The 25,678-nt window shown below is 39.9% G+C and overlaps 1 protein-coding gene across 3 annotated transcripts in view; it reads right to left on the bottom strand.

Moving 5' to 3' along the window:
• The window catches only part of vps13d (vacuolar protein sorting 13 homolog D), a 123,329-nt gene that overhangs the window by 22,268 nt on the left and 75,383 nt on the right, over positions 1–25,678 (bottom strand). For all 3 annotated transcript variants that reach the window (XM_062392890.1, XM_062392888.1, XM_062392889.1), the window contains exons 41-64: positions 21,776–21,881; positions 21,134–21,286; positions 20,584–20,719; positions 20,434–20,481; positions 19,567–19,717; positions 18,959–19,175; positions 18,626–18,873; positions 18,343–18,534; positions 18,095–18,221; positions 16,259–16,401; positions 14,122–14,252; positions 13,334–13,509; positions 11,440–11,563; positions 10,907–11,142; positions 10,716–10,818; positions 8,050–8,207; positions 7,836–7,944; positions 7,139–7,309; positions 6,541–6,645; positions 5,824–5,973; positions 5,451–5,600; positions 5,182–5,278; positions 4,925–5,070; positions 3,389–3,523 (exon numbers count right to left, since the gene is read on the bottom strand). In XM_062392890.1, coding sequence (XP_062248874.1) covers positions 3,389–3,523; positions 4,925–5,070; positions 5,182–5,278; positions 5,451–5,600; positions 5,824–5,973; positions 6,541–6,645; positions 7,139–7,309; positions 7,836–7,944; positions 8,050–8,207; positions 10,716–10,818; positions 10,907–11,142; positions 11,440–11,563; positions 13,334–13,509; positions 14,122–14,252; positions 16,259–16,401; positions 18,095–18,221; positions 18,343–18,534; positions 18,626–18,873; positions 18,959–19,175; positions 19,567–19,717; positions 20,434–20,481; positions 20,584–20,719; positions 21,134–21,286; positions 21,776–21,881 — 3,512 coding nt within the window. The remainder of the gene's footprint in view (positions 1–3,388; positions 3,524–4,924; positions 5,071–5,181; positions 5,279–5,450; positions 5,601–5,823; positions 5,974–6,540; positions 6,646–7,138; positions 7,310–7,835; positions 7,945–8,049; positions 8,208–10,715; positions 10,819–10,906; positions 11,143–11,439; positions 11,564–13,333; positions 13,510–14,121; positions 14,253–16,258; positions 16,402–18,094; positions 18,222–18,342; positions 18,535–18,625; positions 18,874–18,958; positions 19,176–19,566; positions 19,718–20,433; positions 20,482–20,583; positions 20,720–21,133; positions 21,287–21,775; positions 21,882–25,678) is intronic.

The raw sequence follows: 25,678 nt of genomic DNA on the forward strand, positions 1-25,678 counted from the left end.
GGTGTCCGAGGGTTACCGCCCCTTGAGGAGCCTAAGACCCTGAGGCCACAGCTAGCCACCGCAGCTTCAGCAATGGAGGCTTTGAACACCGCCCACTCTGGCTCAATGCCCCCAACCTCCACAGGAATGCCAGAAAAACTCCGCCGGAGGTGTGAGTTGAAGATACCTAGGACGGGGGCCTCCTCCAGACGTTCCCAGTTCACCCGCACTACTCGTTTGGGCTTACCAGGTCTATCCGGAAATTTCCCCCATTCCCTGATCCAACTCACAACCAGATGGTGGTCGGTTGACAGTTCCGCCCCTCTCTTTACCCGAGTGTCCAAAACATGTGGCCTCATATCAGATGACACAATCACAAAATCGATCCTTGATCTTTGGCCTAGGGTACTCTGGTACCAGGTACACTTATGAGCACCCTTATGTTCGAACATGGTGTTTGTTATGGATAATCCATGACTAGCACAGAAGTCCAATAACAAACGACCGCTCGGGTTTAGATCAGGGAGGCCGTTCCTCCCCACCACGCCTCTCCAGGTGTCTCCATTGTTGCCCACGTGGGCGTTGAAGTCACCCAGCAGAACTACAGAGTCCCCTACTGGAGCCCCATACAGGACTCCATTCAGGGTCTCCAAGAAGGCTGAATACTCTGAGCTGCTGTTTGGTGCATACGCACAAACAACAGTCAGAGTTTTCCCCCCTACAACCCTTAGGCGCAGGGAGGCGACCCTCTCGTCTACCGGGGTAAACTCCAACACCGCGGCGCTCAGCCGGGGATTTATGAGTATCCCCACACCTGCCCGGCGCCTCACGCCCTCGGCAACTCCGGAGAAGAATAGAGTCCAACCCTTATCCAGGAGTACGGTACCAGAGCTGAGACTGTGCGTGGAGGTAAGCCCCACCAGATCTAACTGATAGTGCTCCACCTCCCTCACAAGCTCCGGTTCCTTTCCCCACAGCGAGGTGACATTCCACGTCCCCAGAGCCAGCTTCTGCCGCCCGGGTCTGGTCCGTCGAGACCCCTGACCTTCGCTGCCACCCATGTGGCTGCACACCCGACCCCAACGGGTCTTCCCACAGGTGGTGGGCCCATGGGATGAAGAGAGGGGGGGTGCCACGTAGTTTGTTCGGGCTATGCACGACCGGGCTCCGTGGCAAACCCGGCCACCAGGCGCTCGCCATCGAGCCCTCCGTCTGGGCCTAGCTCCAGACGGGGGCCCCGGGCTTCCTCCGGGCCGGGTCACATCTCCTCTTTTTTTGTTATTCATTGAGGTTTTTTTTAACCATTCTTAGTCTGGCCCCTCACCTGAGACCACTCTGCCATGAGAGACCCTACCAGGAGCACAAGGCTCCAGACAACACAGCCCTCAGGTTCATAGGGACACGCAAACCTGTCCACCACGATAAGGTGACGAATTATGAATGACACAATTCTCAATTGCTCTTATTTAGCAAACAGCTTTTAAATTTAGCTTGAGGTTGTTCGAGGCATGCGATGACTGAAAATAAAGACTATAAAGATCGATACTTCATTACATTTTTTTTTTTTTTTTATAAAGGGTACTGTTGACACGAAAGCAAAGAAATCAAGTTCCTGTCCATTTAAAACCAAGGACAGGCAAAGTGCTAATAATTTGTTTTCTAATTTAAATTCATGTTTCTCCTGTGAACCAAGAACAGGCCAAGTGCTGATATTAAGAATAAATAAAAAATCTATTATCCATTTTTCCTGTTTACAAAAAGGACAGGGAAAGTATCAGCAATAAAAACATCAACAAACAAAACTACAGTGTTCTTCGGACTGCATAATGGTAATTAAAAAATACGTTTGTCAGGCAATAGCAAAACAATACGCTTTTAAACTCGTAAAAAAAGTTTAAACCATATTTTTGCAATGGATTCTAGAATCTTGTGCACAGGTATACGTTTATATAGCAAGCTAGCTAAAAGGATCTTACCGAGGCAAGTCTGCATCGTTTACGTTACGATGTCAAACGTGCCTCCTCCTCAAATGCATGTTTCCTGGTTCCATGGAGAGCAGGTCCGCCCTACAGATATTGCAAGCAGGTTTTTTTTCGGGCTATGTTAAGGGTGAAATTCTCCCAAACTATTGACTTCCTGGTACGCGATGCTGTTGCAACGACCTTGCCATTAATCCATGTTTTACTGTTCTACATATGCGCGACTTTCAGAGATAGGAAGGGAGCGAGATGGCTCACTCCTCAGCTACTTCCATCAGCGCCTCCGGTAAAACAACTTTTAGTTCAGCTGCACGGAACGAAAAACATGCGCTATGACATAACCAACAAATCATTGATTAATCGTTGCACCCCTAGATACAGGTAGAGAAAACTAAGGGAGAGATACAGACGACTGAGACGGTGAAAGGGAGAGAAACAGGAGTGAGACGGAGAAAGGGAGAGAAGCAGAGGTTTGAGACGGAAAAAGTGGAGAAACAGAGGAGTGAGATAGAGAAAGGGAGAGATACAGACGTGATACAGATATAAGAGGGGAAGAAAGTGATTCTAAAAATGTTCAATTGTTAAGATGTGTTGAGATTTATTATCTGTAAAATTGGTGGAGACTTTTGAGTCAAGATATGAAACAGAAAAATTTAAATTATAGCTTTTGCTCTTTTTATTTTATTTTTCTAAAGTCAAGTCCTTTATTTGAACACGCACACTTTTCACATTTTATGCATTTTCTCTCATTTTGAAATGCAGACCTATTTTTATTTAGTTAATGAGAGAAGATTATACATATCTGCAATCATACATACATGTTCAGTACTATGTTACGTGACAATAAATATTGTCAAAAAGCTTTTGAATCGTACTGAATTAATTTGGTTTGAAAGTCAGGTATTTAGTATATTCAGATGTTTATAACTACTAGCCCACTTAAATATATATCACACTAAATAGTTAGACATTATGATCTTCCGGACCTTTGCTTCAAGAATTTTTCTCTAGCTGAACCTCTTTTAATTGTAGTTGAATAACCCTGCTCTAGAGCATTACCACAGGCTAAGGGAACAGCCCATTCTAAACCCACTGCACCAGTCCTGTTAAATTAAGAACATAATTTAAAATTCTCCTCCTTAACTTCTAAGTGCTTAATGATATGGCACCAGCCTAACTTAAGAGCTCATGGTAACATCTCAACCCACTTGAGCACTGCGCTCCCAGAATTCAAGCCAGAGCCTTCAGAACTAGGATCTTGGAGTTTTGCGTCAAAATCTTGGCTTGTGATCGCGGATTGTGGTGGCAGTTGATTGTTGATTATTTTAACTACTACATTGCTTAGTATGTAGGCAAAGTGTGATTTTTGTATATTGGCAAAACAAATCAAATTTGACTCATCTATTGATTGAAGTGTGATTCCCTCTTACCTCTCTGAAGTGCTTGAGGATGTCATTGATGATGATCTCCTGGGTCTCGTAGGGGTGCACTCTAGTGAACGGGTACATGTTGATGACAGCGTCTTCAAAACGCACCAGTGGGAAGCCCAGAGAACCTTTCAGTGCCTTTTGTAGGAAAAACAACGTAAATTTGACAGACAAATGAGAAAACGTGTTAAAGTGTCTTTGAATATATGTCTTTGAATCTTTATTTTCTATAAAGGTAATACTTGAGATTTTGAGTTGCAGCTGCTTTACATATAAACAACGGGCAGTTCTAAAAGTATGTCTCATATGTTATGAGAGAGTGGCGAAAGCAACAAAACGAAACAACACTAAATGGTTTAGTTAATGGTTTTGTATTTATATAGCGCTTTTCTAGTCTTGATGACCACTCAAAGCGCTTTACAGAACGCTGTAAAGCGCTTTATAGTTTTACATTCACCCATTCGCACACACATTCATACAGTGCATCTATTAGCAGCACTTTGTTATTCTATGGGGGGCCATTCAGCGTTCAGCATCTTGCCCAAGGACACTTCGGCATGCTGATGGGTCAGCCTGGGGATCGTACTGCCGACCTTCAGGTTGGAGGACGACCACGCTACCCCCTCAGCCACAGCCGCCCTAAACCATTCCCTTCAGCATAGATTTAAAATCCTGACAGGATAAACTACAGCTCTCTGACTGAACAAGACTAATGGTGGTGGGTTTAGTAAGCTATGTTGAAATTACTAGAAAATTGGTTTAATTGAGACTCTTAAGTGAAAATGAGAGAAAAAAACGGCGGCGGCGACTCTGGACGCGTGTCAGGCCCTTCTCGCGGATCACCTCAGCTACAGCGCCCGCTGGGGGAACCCTCCGTTCGTGCGGGGGCCCCCTCTGGCTGGCGCCTAGCAGCTGACTTACGCCGGGTTCACACCGGACGCAGAAGCGATGCCGAAGCGAGAATACGTAGCCCCCCCTCATATCAACTGTGGTGAAATGGGCATAATATGTCTCTGTTAAATAAAGTTTCGTTAAATCAAAGATTATTTCATAAATCTGATTCAATTTGTGCTCATTAAAAGATCAGAGTGATAAAGGGCTGAAATAATTTAAAATAGTGATTTTTAATACATTTATAAACTATGTTACTAACTATATTTATTATATTTACTGTGTTAGGCCAGGTCATTTTGTGTCATTTTGGTTGGTGGTGTGCCCCAGGATTTTGCAAATGTAAAAAATGTGCCGCGGCTCAAAAAAGGTTGAAAATCACTGATCTAATCAATCCAAATAAGTGATCCCATGCATATCAAAAATCAGCCTAGGTTTTTACTTTTTATTGTTTGTGAAATTGCCACATGAGAAATTGCTGTTCTCATGTGGATCTACGTTGTTTCTCTCAACAGTTTAATGATGATTTTTGACAGGTTTATTGGTAATAATGACATGAATATCTGTATTCCAAAAGATGCATTAGGTTTAACTATAAAAAGGAGTGTGGTTTCATAAATATAGAGCATTATGAGCATTTTATGTTACCTTGAGATCAGGAGGCAACTTGTGAGATGTGAAGACACTCAGTTTGACCTGAGGGAGACTGATCTTCAGGTTCTCAAAGTAGTAACGTTTGGGTGCTCCAGCATCCTCATTGGGCTTCTCATGGAGGTCATACAACTTCTCCAGCTCTGCATTCATTGCAAATTATGATAAATGTTCATAAATTCATGCAGAGATTTTTGGTATGCATATTAACAGCATCATACACTTATAAACAGTACCATTCAATAATAACCTACCAGCCTCTGTCTGTCCATATCCAAAGAAGGTGAGCAGCTTAAGCAGGAGTTTCTCCTCAATGATGACAGTGAAGCGTCGGGCTGTTACCATGAGATGCTGTAAACACATTAGGGTAACATCTTTAATCACATTATCCTAGAACCACCTGCATGTGTCTGGTTTGTGATTGTGCAAAAGAAACCATTAGACAATAAAAAAATATGTCACTACTAATTCTCTGAGGTGCAGAGTAATTTGGTACATTGATTCAGCGTGTGACTCTCCCAACCTTGAATAGATCAGTGAGCATGAGGTTGCTGGAAACTTTGACGGAGTTGACTTGCAGGCCTGGGCCACTGTCGCTATCGCTGCTGTCCCCGGAACCGGAAGTGACACACAACATGACAGGCTGAGTGGTACCCAACAGCTGGTTGTCCACCTGATATCAGAGGATGACAGACTTTTCTGTAAAGCACTTTGAGTGGTCATCAAAACTAGTACAGCGCTATATAAATACAGACCATTTACCATTCAGCCACATTCTGCAAATTAAGTCATGAAGAAACTATGCTTTTCTGATCTATTTTGTTATATATGGGAAGCAAGTTGAACTACTTTAAGGAGCAAATATATCACTGTTCTAATAGCTGCCGTGAGCTCACCTGGATTTTCTGAATGCTGACCTCCAACACCTCGCTGATAGCAGTGTGAGTGAAGTGTACATCGATACCAGACAGTGTCGTAAACACAAGCTCTTCCGGAACCTTGTTTACCAGAGACACACCCACACCTTCATCCATGTTCACCAACACCTAGAAATAAATACAAAAGAGACATTTTGTGGAACCGAACAGAGTCAATTTCAGTAAACCAATGAGCCTAAGCCCCTGGTATTAGTCACAAACATGAAGGAAATTACAGAATTGTTTTAATTTGAATCCCACAGGCAGTGATTTGAATATAGGACCTGACTGTGATTTTTTAAAAATGGCAAGAAAGTTTGGCCTCTTTGGAAAAGACAAAAAACTTGAGAATTGAGAAATAAGAATTTATTGGCCACACCATTTATGAGACAGTTGAGAAAACGTTAATTTAATTGTTACAATGCCATTTTTCAGGAGTGTTATTGTAGTGCCTGAGTAGGGGGTGGAATTTTCAATCGATCTGCCAAGATGGGGTTTTGCTGTTAGTAAAAAAAAAAATAGGCTTGAATCGTAATACAACGAAAACAGTAGGCTTCAAGTAGCAGTGCTTCTTGGGCCCATAATGAAGAACCAAGATGGATTAATGTCAATTTAAAATAGGGAACAATTAGGGATTCGTGAATTCATTCATGAATTCATTCATGAATCCACAAATCTCTTAAAAATGACAGTTACCTCAAGCTCCTGCTCAGGCTCTTTCTTCTTCATATCCTCTTTGCTCCCCACCTGTTCGGTGCTGGGTGAACTGCGGATCATTCTCCTCTGGTTAAAGTCACTAATCTACAAACAGGTAAGTCAAACAAATGTCTTAGAGTAGAAAAAATCAGGTTCATAATTACTGCAAATGAAAAGTAGATATTTTATCATCAGACCTATTTCAAAATGTTATCAAAGCACCAAATATCTTTCATATTCAAGAACCTCTATTATTTGATATACAGTGTATAGTCACAAGAATTTTGTAGCAAAGCAAAACCAAAAATAGAACGTGTAATCAAATTGTGAACTAAACAGCAATTATTAATCCCTTTACTGCATTGTATTTTACTAAAATGTAATCCTTCACATAAGGACGACTAGTTTTGCTCACTGCTATGTCAAATACAAAAATCACATCAATCACTCAGAGGAAAATAATGATAAATACAACTAAACTGATGAAGATCCTACTCCCCTGAAGAGGTTTCATGTCTTCTAGACTGATTTGAGGTTTGTTGGTGGGCTCAGGTTTATTTGCTGCAAGTTGGCTTTAAAAAAGGATTTTTTTTCTCACCTGCATGACACGAGTGGGTCCATCCGGCAGCACCTGGACGGACAGCACACCAGAACCGGGTCTCATCTTCTGGTTGATAAACTGTTGATCAGGGCCAGGCTCCAGCAGCCCAGAGTCTGGTCCCAGCACCACCTCTACCCCATCATACAATCCTGCCATACCACCCTTCACCTGAGGGGTACAAGTCCTTGAAATTTCACTTTCAAGATTCAGTTTTTCAATTACAATTACATTTTTCTCTCTGCAGTCACCAAAGTGCTTGTTCATTACTCAACTGTTGGTCTTTTCTATAATTTAAAAGTCTTGACCTTAACATGTCAAGTGCCTTGAGATAATGTATGTTATGATTTGGCCCTATACAAATTAATTACATTAAAACTGACTTTATATCCTACCACTGAAAGACTTGCATAAAGATTCTTAAACTGAGTTTTTTCCTGTGTGTGTATGTCTCTCTAAACTTGTCCATCAATTCAGTTTGCCAAAGGCGGACTGCAATCGCATATCTCAAGGGTCATTAAAGCATGGGATAAATGAAGGCTATGAATACTGTAAGCGACAGAATTTATATTTTTAATGAATTTTACTTTTGGGTTGGGAAATATGGTTAAAGCCAATTTTATGTATTTAAAATGTTATCTACAAAAAAGTGAAGGGATGTTTGCAAAAGTGACAGTGAAAAGCTCAGTGCATCTACCTGTACCACCAGCCGTGGAAGGCCACAGGTCAGCATGCCAGAGCTGAAGTACCACGTCTGGGTTGTGCTGCGGCGCGAGTCTGGCCTCCTTAGCATTAAAGGCTCAAAACTGTGAGAAAAAGACATGTCCCAGTATCCAAATGAATTGTTAATGACTTTTTAGAAAGTTACATATTAAGCTTATGGATTCCCTGGCGCTGCCGCTGGTACACACCTGTTGTCACTAACTGCTGCAAGCCCAGCGATGTCCAGTACTAAAGAGGAATCTAGTGGGCGTGGCTGGGCCGGCTTGCTCTGCGGTGGAGACGAGCCTTCATGACACAGCATTCCAGTCCCAGTCATCCTCCATAGCTGGGAGCGCTTCCCAGGCTCCTGCATAACAATAATCCGACATGATGCTATTCATTCATTTATTGACTTCCTATAAGTGTTATACACTGTAATTTATAAGGATTTTCATTATTTTCTTTTTTTTTTTCATTTCAAAGATGATTGTGTTAAATTTAGTTAATTAACATTATAATCATCGATATGATCAATGTAATAAATTATACAAATTCTCAAGACAGTTTGTCCTGCCTTCCTGCCTGCCGGTTAATGACATGGCTATGTAACTCCCACGTTGAATAGAATCTGAACATAATTTCCTGTAAGTTGTTTTAATATTTTTCAATTAAAAGGTTTGTGTGGAACAGTTAAGTTGCGCAAGCACAAGTAAAGCTGTTGGTTTTATGTAAATGATGAAGAAGATCAATAATCTGGCTTCAGTTCACCACCTCATGTCAGATTTGCGTGGATTAAACATTTTCTGTCAAGTTTATAAATCATGTACGTTTCAGGCCCCGTTTTGTGCGTACGCAACGGTTATAAATGAGACCCCTGATCAGAACAGGAAGTTTACTTAGTGTTTGTTTGATTTTCTCCAGAGTTTATGAGCTTGCATTTAAACATCATGAAAAGTCATGACCATCATTGTCCAGACGAGACGTGAGCAACCACTCTACAAGAGCAAGATACATACATATAACTTAATATGATATTAACATTTATTATTGTGTTTTTATGTTTTTATTCTAAGCAAATATAACTAGGGGCTTCAGTACAGTAGGAGAACTTGAAGTACAAAGAGGTATATCTGCTCAAAAGAATAAATTGTCACTTTCGCGTACGCATACCACACAAAGTAGCGCTTCTAATCAGTCGACCAAGGAGCACGTGACAACATCTGCTATATTCAGCATTTACTGCACTTATGCAACCGGGAGTAGCAATGCTACCGGAAGTACCGATGCTACCACGCACCCCACGCACACCCTTGGGCAACATCAGTGGAAGACATTTAGACTAAAAACGTGGTGGAAATGACCCAGTTTCGAGATGAATTTGAAATTTAATATAGGAAAATAATTAAATCATTTTTTAAAAAGCACTATTTTTAATTATTTCTGCCCTGTATCACTCTTATCTTTTAATGAGCACAAATTCAATCAGATTTATGAAACAATCTTTAGTTTAACTAAACTTGATTTGAAGGAGACATATTATCCCCATTTTACCACAAGTTGATATGGGTTTTTGGGGTCTTAATGAAATGTCTAACACGTTTTGGTCAAAATACCACAAGGACCGTTAAAGCAGCCCCCTTTTTACCCTGTCTAAAACAGCACTCCTCGGATGACCTGTTTTGAGTGCTTATGTTTTGTTATGACTTATGTTCAGTTAAGACACCGTCTTAAAGAAGTATTGAGATTACTGAGTCCTGAGGGTCAGTGAACAGGTCGGGGTGGTGCATGTTCTAGACCGATGGAGTGGGGTTGTGTTGGATGACCGGTTTGTTGGGGGTCAGGGGTGAATGAGGAAGGAAGTGTCATAGACGGTTGTTGATGTGAGGAGTGTCGGAGAAGGAACAAGGAGTGTGACATGTTCGTGTTGACTTTAATAAAGTTACAAATAAGAGAAGAAGTTCTGTGTCGTCTGTGAGTCGGGGACATTACAATACCAATGAACATCGGTGAAAGTCTAGTTTATTACCGATGGCAGTAAACAAGGCGAATATCGGCCGCTACCAATGTACGGCTGATACATCGGTGCACCACTAGTGATGGACTATTCGTTTAAGACCTTTCCCATATTTGTGGATCATGGGGAAGTCAAGATACAGAAGGTATGAATCTGAACCAACATGTACCAGTTCTATACCTTCACTGCCATCTAGGTACCTGGGTCATGGGGGATACAATTACAAAAAAAGCCTGCTGTTTTAGGCTGCAGGCTTTAAAACTTGGAATATTACTAATATAATTTTTCGAGCCAAACTGAAAAAAACAGCCCTCCCCATCTGCATCTCAATTACTTTTATCCACACAACTATTTTTGAGAGTTTGTGTCACTCGCCCAGTTTTCCTTAAAGGGGATATATTATGAAAATCCACTTTTGTAGTGCTTCTAGATGTTAATTTGGGTATCTGGCATGTCGACTGTCACCCAAAAACTCTGGGAACAAACAACTCCTGCGATTTGTTATGGTTCCTCTATGTCAGAAACGTCATGCTTGCCCGCCCCCTATGCCTGTCTGAGGGTCGCTTTTCCATCACTTGGAGCCTGCCTGCGAGGCTGGGGCTGTCAAAATATGTTACATACATTTCATTAAGACCCCAGGGAACCATTTCAACTTGTGGTAAAATGGGCATAATATGTCCCCTTTAAAATTACTAGTATAAGTCCTTGTCTAGTCGGAGCCTTGTCCAATAATTTGCCCTTGTCTCATAATGAGAGCAAAGTCATCGTAACCCTGATGTTGGTTGGGGTCGGAAACAATACAACCTAAACAGCGAATGGTATGAAGAATCGCTACCCCAATTTTAAAACTTAAAACAGTACCTTCTTTTTCAGGATGACCCTTTGAGTCTTGGTGTCTATATCAAGCACTAATTCAGCACAGCAAACCAGCTGTTTATTCCCAACTGGTCGTCTCTCAACATTCCTGCAAGAACAGAATGCTGCTGATTACTGTCATGACTTTAACTTGTCGAAATGTTTTCAAATGATGAACTTGTGACATTAGTCCTCACTTTGTGAATGTATATGTGGCTGCAATGTAGATGAAGTTCTCATAGTACAGTTTGTTGTATTCTCTGAAGTAGTTCATGTCAGCTGTGACTTCTGATGATCCAGCTCCCTTCACAGTCAGTGTGAGGTAGGGCGGCAATGTGGGTTCATCACAGGCATAATCCAGCTCCTCGCCTGCCTTCACCTCAGTGTACAGTCGGATGTCAGCCACACCATGCTGCCAGAACTGTATAGGCACCTGAAGGAATAGAAACAAGATAATCTATTATATGTATAATATTTTACATTTGGATCCCCAAATTAAATAAATAAGCCCAACTTGAATGGCCAGGAATGTGGAGAGGCAGGTTTTAACTTTGGCTTCCTTTTTTGAATGCCTTTGATGAGAGGCTGTCTGAAAGTGTTGACGATTGATTACATTCAGTTTTAAGAGAGCGATCAGGGAGTCCAGTAAGTGATTCAGGCACAGGTCTCCATTTTTTCTAGAGTCATGATACGACCGCTTAATAACACTAATGTTACTGAAGCGGCTTACCTCAGAGATGTTGTCAATGCGGAAGGGTGGAGGCAGCTGGTCAGTGTCAGTAAAGGAGATCTGGTAAGTGGCTCCCTTCAGGGTGATCTCTGTCCGCAGGAAGAAACACTTACCCAGTGTGTCCCTGTTCAAACCAGAAACCACTTAAAATTAGGGCTGTGAAATGATTAAAAAATGTTATCAAATTAATCACAGGTTTATATGGATTAATCATGATTAATCACATTACCGATTTCTCAGTATATTTTTGTGAAAACAAACAGTATATTTAACATGTTTTCTTTTAATAATCATAAATAAACAAAACAATGGTGCTGCCACTCAGCAGTTCTTTAGCAGGTCTTTTTGCTATTCCATATGGAACATTAATATAATCTTCATCCTAAACAGAATTCGGGCTGTATGGTTTAAAAAACTTTTTTCTTTTCTTTTTAAATCAAATTTTTTTTAAATATTTTTGGACAAACAACCATTAACCACACCATGACACAATCTAATGCCTCTAAAGGTCCTCTTAGCTAGTCGTTCTTTAGCCAGTTGGTGAGGCAAACTAACTTGTTCACATTCTCTGACAGTAAAGCTGACCGCTTCTTTTGCCCAATGTGTCCTGCGAGTGAAGCTGGTTTGGAGCATTGCACTTGAACGCTCCTCGCCGACCAACACATGCTTCGCGTTTCGGTGGTACTTTTTGACTACTGTCAAAGGATAACGTCTTCCCACAGAGTGTACATATCACCTTGGTTTTATTGAATTTTCTATCTTTGTTTTTTTGGAACACGATCTTCCCGTCCAGAAGGTTCTCAGGTTCATCAGAATTATCCATGTTGTTTATTTGATTGAATGGCAGCTGCCATCTGACTGCAATAGAGCGGCGACTAGTGCAGAGTGGGCGGAATTGTGGGTATATTGGAATGTCCTTGTGCGCATGTGTTAAATGCGTAAAAACAAAATAACGAATTAATCCTGTAATTTAATCATAACGCAGCACTTTAAATTAGGGCTGCACAAAATTAGGAAAACTTTCGATATCATTGTTGAATATTCCAATTACGACATGGATGAATAAACAAATGCTTAAGTTTACAATGTTAATGTCTTTCTGGTTTGGTTTAACCGCTAACATAGACCACATACAGTAAGTGGTTCTTCTGCAGACAAAGAAAAAAAAAAGGAAAATCATTATTTCCATTCCAACAACATGGTTTTATTGAAATTAAAATTCAACTCCACCATGCTCCCAGGGAGCCATAGACAGTTCAACCAAGTCCAGCGTTAGTGTGATGTCATTTAAAACAAATAACACAATAAATTAAACATTTAAACTGTAGCGAGTCAGAGACATCAGAGAGAGAGAAAGAGAAGAGAAATTTGATTAATTGATGGCGAATTTGTCAATAATCTGAATATCTTTATTTTATTATCTAGAGCAGTAGGGTTCAAATTGACGACCAAACACATTGACATGCAGAGTGGGAATGCATGGCCCATTAATTGCAGTTCAAGCAGTCTTTTGTGTCGAGCATCAGATATAGAGCATCTTAATATCACTATGCCGATAAAATTTCAATAGATAATGCAGTCCTACTCCAAATTATTGAATGTTTTTTCATATTTATATGTTTTCATTAAAGCATGGAAAAAATCCGGAACAGAGTCTGTACAGCAAAACACAGAGGCAGACTTCAAACATACACAATAAATAATGACTTACATAACTACCATGTGCAATAGAGTTAAACTGCACAAGACAGTTTTGACAAAAAACAATTACTAAGCGGTTATGGTGAAATTTTGAAGTCAAAAAATGCTCGAACAATATGGATAATATACGTCCAGGTTACTTATCGTCCATGTATGAATAAATAACATTCGTTGTACTGTGTATATAGCTTACCTCATGTTGACATGGAAAGACTTTGGTTTGTTGACCTCAAAGCCTCCAGACCATGTGCAGTTGAGGGTGTCCATGAGACGTACACACAGTAACTGGTCGTAGTCATTGCGGGGCCAGTGGAAGACAACACTGGAGCCGGGCAGAGTCGAGATATAACCTTCTGGGTTGGCCGTACCCTTGGACAAAATTCTTCATTAATGACTGCTGCCACAAATATATATGTCTATATTTACCCACAGCAAATATTTAGACTTATTAAACAAAGGTATGCATATCATGTTATTAATGGCTAGATTCATCTTAGGATTGAGGTCCATGACTATGAAGATATGTATACAGGCATACAATTTTCACTGAAAAAAGTAGGTAAATAAGTAAATTAATCATTTAGTAACAACGAGGAGCAAAACTGTATTCCCAATGGAATCTAATGAGGAACGCTTGTGACTACCAGGTCACGTGGATGTCCAATGAACAGTCCATTTATTACTTGGCATTTAGCCTTTATTAAATTTGTCAAGGGGAGCACAGTGGTTAGCAAGGTCACCTCACAGTAAGAATGATCTCGTTTTAAATTCTGTTGTCAGTGTTTCTAGCCTCCTGCCCAATTTCAGCTAGAATTATAATATTCATAATGGGTGAATGAAAAGGCAAGTCAAAATAAAGATGGAGACTAAAAATTGTGAGGTATGGAACTTAAGTTCCTGGCATGAGCTGGCATGTTGGGATTTACCAGTAGGCTTGAGCAGCAACAAGTGAACAGGTGATTTTTAAAGTTAATTCCTCACCTTTCCTCTCGCAAACTCTCTCTGAGCGAAGGCCAGTATGTGTGTCGAGCGGTTGTCCAGAAGGTAGCGCGGGGCAAAACTCACTATGTGAGTGTCCCTGTAGCGTCCTTTTCCTTTCCGTACACTGATTCCTGTGTAGATCAGACACAATGAATGCCTGACAATCATTTTTGTCAATGTGAACGCAACAGAGATATTTTAACTCTAAAAGTGAAGAATATGGAAATGTCAGGTAACGTTTTCAAATTAGCTTTGGTCTTCAGCTCTATTTAAACCCCATTTGTCCACAGCAATTGCTTCCAAAACCATTCTTGCACTGTGGGCTTATGCAGATGATGCTGTGCAGACTTCAGATTTTTCAGATTTTTGTAATAAGGTCACCACCACTCCTTCTTCAAGATTGTTGCCCTGTTGTCTGTATAATGTCAACAAATTATCCAGTGGGTATAGACTAGTTAAGATGTCAGGTAGTTACTAAATGCACAGTACTATCCACTATTTACCATCACTTCTGCACCTACCACGTATGTGAAGAAAGACACAAGCCACATTATATTGTCGCGAGCTTCTGAGGTTTAATCCGCAGTGCAAAACCTAAATACCAGCAAACATCTATGGCTCTGTTAGTTTCTAACTGCACAATATAATGTGATGTCAGTGAATCGGTTCACTAAGCATTCTGTAACTGTTTAGTGCGTTTTTTAAATACAAAACCTCCGGATGCATTGTTCTTATATGGAAGGCAAACTCAGGAGAAAGTCTGGACCCAGTTTTGCGGATATCCTCCTGAGTTCATGTCGGAAAACGGCTCATCTCTCCTCTCTCTACTGCTGTGACACTGTCTAGAGCAGGGGTGTGTAAACTTTTTGACTCGCGTGCCACAATGGGTTCTAAAATTTGACAGAGGGGCCGGGCCAGGACCAGATGGATGGAGTATTTTGTGAAGTAACATAAATTACATGGAAAAATCATTACCTGAAAGGATTTGGCCTTTAACAAGTAGCAAAGCATTTATTTGCAAGGCAATTTAACAAAAAACTCGCCTTCGTAGAAAGGCTTGCTAGCCTTTGATATTTCAACTGCCGCCAAAAAACTTGCCTTGGTAGTTGACTCTTGAATCACAGTTTGTCGGTGAAAAAAATGTTGCTGAGCTCTAAATTAGCCGCCAACCTCTGAACCGTAACCGCCCGTTCTTTTGTTGACTGCTTGCTAGCGTAGTTAGCATGCATCGTAGCAAAGTGACGGCTGATGTTGTACTCCTTGAAAGCTGTGACAGTTCCTCGACATAACTGCCTTCGATTGGACTTCAGTTAAAAAATATTTTGTTGTCCACTCTGTGTTAAACACTCGGCACTCATTGTCCATTTTTCGTTTCCTTGATACGCTCATTTTACAGAAGGGCTCACAGGGCAAAGCGAAAAAGTGAAGGGAGATCATGTGCCCTTTCGAGCCCTCTACACCACACTACCAGTCAAATTTAATTTAACCGACGCTTTTATCCAAAGCGACTTACAATAAGTGCATTCAACCCTGAGGGTGCAAACCCAGAACAACAAGAAGAAAGAAAGTACAATTTCTTCAAAAATAAAGCAAAACTACAAAGTGCTATAAGTAAGTGCCATTAAATGCTACTAAATTGTTGGACCGCGGGCCGTACTTTGCCCATGTCTGGTCTAGAAGCATTATGTTGGAGGGTGGGTGTTTCATACAGATGATAAGTTAAAACAGAGCTTACCCAGATTCGTGAAAAACTTTTGTTTTAGCTTCCCTTTAAAACATCTGTCTAACCACTGTGCTGGGGTTATATAAAACATGTCTCCTATAGAGACTGTGGACCAAACAGATGAAAATAGTTAGACATTTCAGACTGATAATTCTAAGGCTGGAATTGCTATGATATCTTAAATGGCCACCCTGATTTGTAGCATCAGTTACCTTAAAAGTTACCAGAGAGTAAAATAGGTTATCAGCTAAGTGAAACTATCCTTTGGTCTGATTGAGATAATTGCTTATTCTGTATCCATCCATATACAAAAGGTGGGCCTTGATCTTGATCCTATGCACCTGACAAAAATACATCAGACACTAGTTCAGTTAGTGGTGTAAAATTGTACTGGTTGTGATTGTACCAACTTACCTATGTTGTAGATGAAGCCAGGCCGATTTCCATGCTGTATAACCTTCACTGCCCTGACTCCACTCCCTCCATCCAGGGAAAACCCCTGGCACCAGCCAGGAACTCCCTCAGGATGGATTCCTTTCCCAATCCTCATAGTACACCTGGCAGAACCACATAAGGGGATAATATGCAAGATAAGATAAATAAAAAAAAACAGGGGGGATGTCTGCTGCTGTCTGCTATTAACAGACATTTTGTGAAGTTCAGAAGATACAAAGGAGTGATTTGTGGCCTCATTTATAAAACAGTGCGTAGGATTCATAATAAAAGTGTATGTACGCAAAAAAGCCGAAAATGACGTACACAAAAAAATCATTCAGATTTATAAAACCATGCTTACACACCCAATTTTCCTTTTATAAATCGTTTTCCACCTGGAAATGTGGGTCCCAGAATATGCCTCATATTCCACCCTCTACATGCCCAAATTCAACTGTAAATGGTCAATGCAAAGCTCCTCATGAATTTTAAATTATCATGCTGACCAATGGGTTTTACAGGGAATCATGGCAACAAGCGACGAGAAGAAGATTAAACTTTATGACACCTTTAGTGGATAAAATTAACTAAGTGAGGTTGAAAACTATTTGTTAGTTTTTGAAGACTTGTCCAAAGACTTTTATGACCTGAACGGTTTGTGACCTGACACCTATATAACATGTCTAAATACTTTTATGACGAGAAACCTTTATGACCTTTTTTATCACTTATTTACTTTCCTAAGAACTGAATTTATGTCTACTCTATCGCCTTAGGAAACATATGTAGATCAGATACCTGTGTTATGATTCCTTTCTCAAACTGCGCCTACAGAACCAGTCTGAACTGGCTCAAAGAGACAGCCTTAGATCTCCTATGTAAGATCCTTGTATTTTAATGTCCTGCATCTTCACTCTGATATCCCTGTGACTCTCTGTGTTGATCCTTTCAGCAGAAAGCACCTATTAAAATACACAAAGACAAATTTGGTGTTCCAGCCTCTTGTATTTCCCGATTTCCATCACACACCAACATCAAGTTATTTGTTCTGTTGAGGTGAAGAAAGACACCCTGGCCACGGCAGTGACGTTATTAATTAAGAAAAATCATTGATACTGCTGTTAATACAGTGAGTAAGATTGAATATGATTTAAAAAATTTAAGAAAGTTAAAAAAAATCATTTATTTCAAAGGTGGAAGCAAAATAAATAATCACTTCACAGTGTCAGAATGTGAGGTAACTTGTTTTATCTCCTGAACGTATTTTAATCATCCAAAATGCAGAATTATTAAATTCAGAGACAGTTGTCAGACTCCAATCTATAAAATGAACCAGAATTGTATTTTTTAAATGTTTAAAACAATCTTTACATAGAAAGGTAGATATTATACAATGTGAATCATATATCAACATACGTGTAGGTTAAAAAAAACAGAGAGCTGAGTACTTGTGTTTGTAATGGGATGGTTCGGGTCATCGGTCAGTCTGTGTAATACTAGACTCAGTTCAGCACAAAGATCCAAGATCAATAGAATCTATATCAGCTGCTTAGTCATCGTCATGGGACAAAAAAATACTTATCATCCTTCCATTCTCCTTTATCAGTGAAGTGAATTCTTTACAAAGCATGTTAGTGTCAATGCAATATGTATATATTTAGAACGATTACTTTAGAGATCAGTGGGATCCTGGACTCTAGGGATTTAGTTGGAAATTGAAGTTGAGCACTGAGAAATAGCGTACGCATCTTTCAGGCCCCGCTGTGCTTACACAATGGTTATAATTGAGGCCCCTGGTCTCTGGTACACACTTACATAGCTGGTTGCTCCTTGTCGGTGTAGCAGAATAGTATTGGGCTGAGGCTTCGGGCCAACTCATGCTCCTCAAACTGACCTGCTGCATCTGCTTTGCCATTGTCCTGACGGAAAATTAATGGCAGACCTGAGGGAGGAAAATGCTTTCAAAATTGCTTTAGGGAATGATAACAGAGAACCTAAAACATAAAGCAATGACGAGAACTACAGTTTTCTCATGATATCCTAAATGACAAAGATAGCATTACCTGTCTTGTTGATAAGCCAGTAGGGGGCAGAAATCATGATCTTCAGTGCCCCCTGTGCCCGGAGGATGATGCGGATGGTGAGGCAAAGCAGGCGTTTGCTAGGGTCATACAGCCGCATTCGTACCACATAGTTTTGTGTCCCAGGAGGAATCAGCAGCTCTTTGCACAAGAGGAAGTTCTCCAACAGGACTCCTGAAAGATACATCATTACCACTGGGAGAAAGAACATAGAAAGTGTTTGGTAAATAAACTTCATTGATTAAAATGTGTCCTTAGTCCTGACCAAGTTCCATATTCTGCGAGGTATCAGCTGCATGAAGTACAGCTTCTTTTCCTGGTTTCAATGAGCCTTTGATGGACGTCCCTTTGATGTAGTAATTGAGGTCACATGGCAAAAGGTTAGCCAGCACCATGGTGGGCAGAAGGTAGATAGTGTGGCCTGGCTGTCTATAGATCTGCTTAGCACTGCCAGAAATTCGCTTGGCAGGCTGCTGGTCTGGGTAGTTTTCCTTTTTGATGACCACACAAAACCTGTAAAATACAGCAAAATTAGACGAATGGTACCCCCTGTGAGGAAGACGACGGGAAACAACTTTGTTCAGCACTTATTTTTTACCTGAAATTATGCTTGACGTTATCATTTAAGTCTGCTGACTGACAGTCCCTCTTACTGCTGCTGATCTCCCCATGCCGCTCCACGCTGGTCCAGTGGATGGGAACCTTACAAAAGAATAGGCCCAGGCCTTTAGGCCGAGCCTGCAGCCGCCAGGATGTTAGGTGGAGGGGTACTGCTAAGGCCTGACTAGGCAGGATTGGTGGCAACACCACTGGTTCTAACAACACAGGGACACAATGAACTACATTAAAATAACAAAATAATAGTAAAATATTATAAAACATAATAAAGCTCAATTAAATAAATAAAGGGATAAAAGAAGTATAATAAAGATTAAAAAGATACAGAAATATTGGTTTGGATAAAAAAAAAAATAATAATATAATATAAATAAATAGATGCAATATAACAAATTTTACATTTTCAAATAATAGTAACAACATAAATAATTACGTAATATAAAATACAAATACAAAATAAAACAAATTGTTAATATAATGTTGCCATGCACCAACAGGTACATTTTTAATGGATGAAAACATAGTACATGCTACCATCAGTAAATGCTACTGATATGAAATAGACAATAAAATACAGCAATCACTTACTGTCAGGAGCAGAGGGACTGTCAAGTCTGACCTCCATAGGAACATCCAGTTGGTTCTTAACCATGAGAGCAGAACGTACAGTGATGACTTTCCTTGCACTGCCCTCCATTGTGATGGAGAAGACTACTCTGACCGGAGGCAGGGCCGAGAACTGAGGGGAATAAGAGATTCACATGCAAAGCAACAATTCACTTCGTATGCATATAAACTGGTCTGCCTTGAAATTCTAAAGATAGTCAACCAGCTCTTTATTTCATGTTTTCCTATTTTCTGATCTGCTCCTGTTTATATTAATGTTAATCCAAACATAAATACTTCCTCCATATTTACTTGTGTCTTAATACATACATTTGTGTGTGCATTCTGAAGAATTGTGATTATAATTTTTCCTATAATGTGAGGTTTTATACTAAACAGTATTCAATAGAAATCTGCACATTACTCGATAATGACAATACTCTTAATCTGTCTCTATTATTAAAGGATTTTAAGTTGAAACATCTGCAGGAAAGGTTCTTACACTCACAACACAATACAAACTATTGGAAGGAGGAAATTACTTCTAACCCTCATGAGTCTGCAGTTGAAATGTACATTGATCCGTCTCCATAGGGTGTTATTACACTTTCCCTCATTTGTTCTGGCCACCATGAAAACCAGGTTTTTCTAATTTATATGTTCTATATTTGCCCCTTTCAGTATCTTGAATTTAACTTATTTGAGGAGAGAAAAACAAAGTTGTCTCGCCATCTAAACTGGTTTCAGAGTGAATAATGAGCATGACACTGACTCATGAATAAAATGTATAATCAATACTTTCTCTCAATTACTTCTCCCTGATCTAAACATAAGACTGGTCATACTTACATAAACATGTGGGTGGATGATGTTGGTCCTGCTAATAGGACTGCCAACCTGTAGAAGAAATGTTTAACATGAACTACAATTTATTGGATAACCTTTTAATAAAGAACGATCAACAGAAATTCTATTTTTGAGTTTATGGCTTATGCTCACTGTGCTGGAAGAATTGGTTCTATCTGGAGCAGCATAACGGAAAAAAACACCCACTTTGTCCACAGACACTGGCTTGACTTGCTCCCATCCACACACCCTCACCAGAAGCTGGTGCAGCTTTAGTTTATGAGTGTGTCTGCAGAGGCAGATGATAGAAAAACAACATTATTGATACAATACTTATAGCCGTGTTCCAGAAAACCCCAAAACTGCATAGCTGGATGCCAAAAATCATGAAAAATTTACTGAAAAAAAGAAAACACATCTTGGACGTATTGAATAGATGATTAATGTTAAACTCCATTATGATTTTATTGTTGCTTTGATAAAGTTGATAAATCAAAAACAAATATTACAGTTTATTGAGGATTTCAACTTTACTGACACAGAAAATGTATATTTAATATTAGGTTTAATATTTTTGTAGAAACATCTAAAACAAAAAACATTCCCATTTCAGGTAACTGGTCAAGACAGGATTTAAGCTGCTTATCAGATAAGTATGAATAATTAACTAGTTTGATAAGTTATGCGAAAGGGTTAGGGGTACCTGTGGCGGAGTTTCTCTCGGGCTTCAAATTCAAAGGGAATCTCTTCCCCAGGCAGCACCTCCCTCCACTGGCTGACATCGTGAGTGTCATCAGTTCCTGGACCGTGGACATCTGAGATGGAATCTGCACTACTGCTGTGTGACAGTGCCACCCTGTGGAGGACATAAACATCCACTGACAACAAACTGAGAAAGAGAGAAGACTTTCACTTGTCATAAATTGAACATTACTCCAACTTTCCCTCCTTGCCTTTACAAATGCAGTAGTAGTTACTTGTAAAAACCACATAGTTCCAAGTTGGAGAACTGAAAATGTTTAATCTCAGGATGGTGTTTCATCAGGCGTCATGGATAAGTACAGCTGGGTGTCATTTTGTGTAAGAATGGAAATGTATTTAGTGCTTTCTGATATTGTAACCTATTATTTTCATTCTAACAACTAGAGAGAGCTTAAATATGATGGTTACACAACTGTTCTGGGTCTCTTCTCTCACCCCTCCGCTCTCCCCCATTTTTTTACACTGACCAAAACCAGTTGAGGCAGATGGCCGCCCAAATTTAGTCTAGTTCAAGAGGTGTCTTCCCGTCAATGAGGGACGTTTTCACTCCACAGTCACCAAACACAATTATGGTTACACCTGCCTTGTTGGGCTTGTGGTCAAAGTGGCAAACCACATGGTACAGCCTGTGTGGTTGCGCAAAGCATATGGCACGAATGGCTGCCTCCGTTTGGACATTTTGACATCTGCTGGAGACAGAAATGAAAACCAGATCATTGAGAAAAAATGCGTGCATTTACAATATATCATATTTACATTACATTCACGCTGCCATTCTCCTGTTCTGCCATATCCCCAAAAGTGCTTGATTCACATCTTGGGAGGCCACTACAATTAACTGAACTCACTGTCAAATTCATTAAACAAGTTTAAGACTTTTGGTGTGCAACATGGGACATTTATCATTCTGGAAGTAGCCATTACAAGATAGTTACCTGTGGCTATAAAGAGATAAACATTGTTAGCAACAATACTCAGATAGACTGTGGCATTTAAACCATGACTGATTGGCATTACGGGTCCCAAGTGTGTCAATAATGCATTTCCAACACTGTTGCATTACCACCAACAGCCTGGAATGATGAGAGGGCAAGTTAATCCATTGATTCATGCTGTGCCAATCCAACATTCTGAGCCGAGCATGAGAATCATCAGCGGAAATCGAGATATGTTAGACCTGGCTACGTTTTTTCAGTAGCCAGGTCCACTGCAGCCTCAGATAGGATAGGAGTGGAACATGATGTGATCTCTGCCGTGTAAACCCTACACATCCTAATACTGTACATGTTGTTCATTCATTAAGGTTACTCTATCCTTTCTGTCTGCTCCAACTTCTGACTGTTCTTCTCTGAGCTGCTCACTGCATACTTATTTAGGCAAAATTTTGAGTAAAACCCTGGAGACTGTGAAGATCCCATAAGATTTTTAGAAATATGGTTTGTCTGACACCAACAATCATGTCGCAGAAAAAGTCACTGAAATAAAAAAAAGGTATCTATTAAACAAACTTGACCTTTTATCAAATGCAGTCATACAGTACATCACATCCAATCATTTTTTAACATGAAATTGGGTGCCATGGGTACAAGTCTTAGGCTATGGGGTTAACTGTCCACTGATGTCTTGGGCCCAAGCCATCAGGAGCCAGGCATATCAGAATTGAGTTACACATTAACATTGTCCACAAACACAGGACATCACACATGACATTACATTAAGACCTTATTCTGAAAGAGAAAAAGGACGGCCTTCAAATGTCCATTGCTTAAAAGGAAAAAAAATACAAAATAAAATAAATATATCTATATATTCTGCTTATCATATCAAATGAAAGTGTAGAGCCACGGGGGACCAGTTGCTTATGAATACCTCTGTTTTCAGTTGTAATAGATCAGTCAAGTGTTGCATCCTGTACATATCTTGAATTCTATCCCTCCATTGGGTTTTTGTGGGGGGCTGTGGCTTTGCCTTTGTATTTTTTGCCAGTAATTTGATAACTTTGGACAGTCCCAAAATATATGTGTGTTGTCTCCCACCTTGCCACAAACCATCCAACATTGTGCTGAGGTATTACTCCATTTAGATGGTATGAGTGGAGTTCTGAAGTATCTCATTTAATCTTCCATCCAAAGTCACTCCAGTTAGGACTACTGGTTACTCTGTGTCCCTGCTCGCATGAGTTTTCCCATTGTTCAGAGATTTTTGTGTTCATCTCTAGTTCCCATTTTTCTTCAATATCCAAATTATTCTCCTTTAGTTCTTCCTGCAATATCCTTTATAAATGTGATATGAAACTTGCTTTCACTGTTCCTTCAATTGCCGATATGATGAAGTGTTCTATTTTGGATGGTGGTGAGCAGATGTTTTCCCATTCTTGATGTGTATGTTAATAGTGTCCTATTTGTAAATATCTGAAAAAGTCTTGGTTTGGTAACTCATATTTCTCTTTAAGATGTTCAAATGACTTCAATACACCTCCTTCGAACAGCTGTTCCAGAACTACTATATCAATCTCCCTCCATCATTCAAAACACCTGTCCAGTCTGGCAGGAAGAAATTCTGAGTTGCTTGCTATTCTTATAGCTCTGGATATTATAGTCATGCTGATATATAGTCATGGGGAGTTTTAGATTTTTCCTCACAACTGACCAAAATTTTATATGATTTTAACCCATATATTGGTAATCTTATTCTTCCCCCAGTGGTCTAAATTCAGGATTGGGAATGAATCCAGTGGTGTATCTTGGCATTCACTTTGTTCCATTCCTACCCATATAGTGCCTGTTTCTTGTGATACCCAAGCAACCATTGCTCGTAATTGGGCTGCCCAATAATATTTTTTCAGGTCAGGCAAGTTCAGGCCTCTGTTGTCTTTTGGACATAGTAGTCTTCTAAGTTTAGTCTGGGTGGTTTGCTTTGCCATATAAATTTGGATAACCATTTGTCCAGTGCAGTTTAAGTGGCCGCAGGAACATATATAGTTAGAGATTGAAAAAGGAAGAGCAATCTCGGTAGAACGTTCATTCTTATAGTTTCTATTCTTCCTATCAAAGAGAGCAGCAGGATTTCCCATCGTGTGAGGTCTGCTTTATGTGGCCCATCAATTTTCCATAGTTGACCTTGAACACTTTTGATAAATTTGTTGTAATGAAAATTCCCAGGCATCTAAATCCCTATGACCAGGGATCATTAAGCCTTCCTGTTAGTTGTATAGGCCATTGTTCAACTAACATCATTGCCTCTGATTTTGATTGGTTGATCTGATAGCCAGAGCCATTGGGACAAGTTCGGCGAGACGGTTTAAAAAGCACATCGGGTCGTACTTTGCCCATGTCCGGCCTCGGACATTGTGATTCATGGTCAGTCTTGAATAATATGCCAATAATAGTAATACTGATATTAGTTGATATTTGGCAGGAAAGATTTGAGCCTTCTTACCAAAAATCTATATCACCTCACAGCACCGCAACGTGTCTAAACACATGTGGGAGAACAGTTAATATAAATGAAGGAGAGCTTTGACACTGAGTTTGCTGGTGAAGGAGACATACTTGGTAACTAAACTCTAAACTGTACATCTGTGGTGATTGGGCTGCTTGAAGAAGGTCAAGCTGTCTGTGGTCCTAGTTCTAGGGTTTAGCAAGAGGAGCTGCTGACATCGGAGAGGCAGATCAAACAACAGAGACACATGCAGAGGGAACACATATGAGGTGTCATCATCCTGACTTACTACTCTGTGGCGGCAATCAGCTGCAAATCAATAGATATATAAATATTGCAAGTCTCCTACTGGTTATATTTGTTCAGCATAGCAACCAACAAGTCCAGTCATTTCCTATTCAGCTACAAAACCAGAAGAACTTGGTTGATGAGCCTGAGGTTTTCTGATTAGTTTAAATAATTGATTATACTTATTATTATTGTTGGTGACTTTAATATTCATGTTGACAATAATAAAGATAGCCTTAGCGTAGCATTTATTTAGATACTAGATTCAATTGGTTCCAGTCAGTGTGAAGTGCAACCTACTCATTGTTGTGACCACACAATTGACCTAGTATTATCGTACGGTGTCGGAACTGAACATTTACCAGTACTTCCTTGCAATCCGGTTCTATCAGACCATAATTTCATAACATTCGGTTTTAATTATCTGAATATATGCCACTATTAAAAAACTAATTTTCTAGATGTCTACCTGATAGTGCTGTAGCTAAATTTAAGGATATAATTCCGATTACATTTAAACCCATATTAACCGTTGTTATAAACAACAAATTCTTAAAAAACCTTAGCTCCATTGAGATCGACCATCTCGTCGATAGCTCTGTAAACTCATTACGATTAACAATAGACTGAATAGCGCCTCTAAAAAAGAAACATAGTGAATTAGCTTCGTGGTATAATTCTAAGACGCATAGTTAAAACAATTATCAAGAAAACTAGAATTGAAGTGGCGCTCCAGCAACAGTGTTGAAAATATCTT

This window comes from Platichthys flesus, chromosome 7 (assembly GCF_949316205.1).
Source record: "Platichthys flesus chromosome 7, fPlaFle2.1, whole genome shotgun sequence".
Taxonomy (NCBI): Eukaryota; Metazoa; Chordata; class Actinopteri; order Pleuronectiformes; family Pleuronectidae; genus Platichthys; species Platichthys flesus.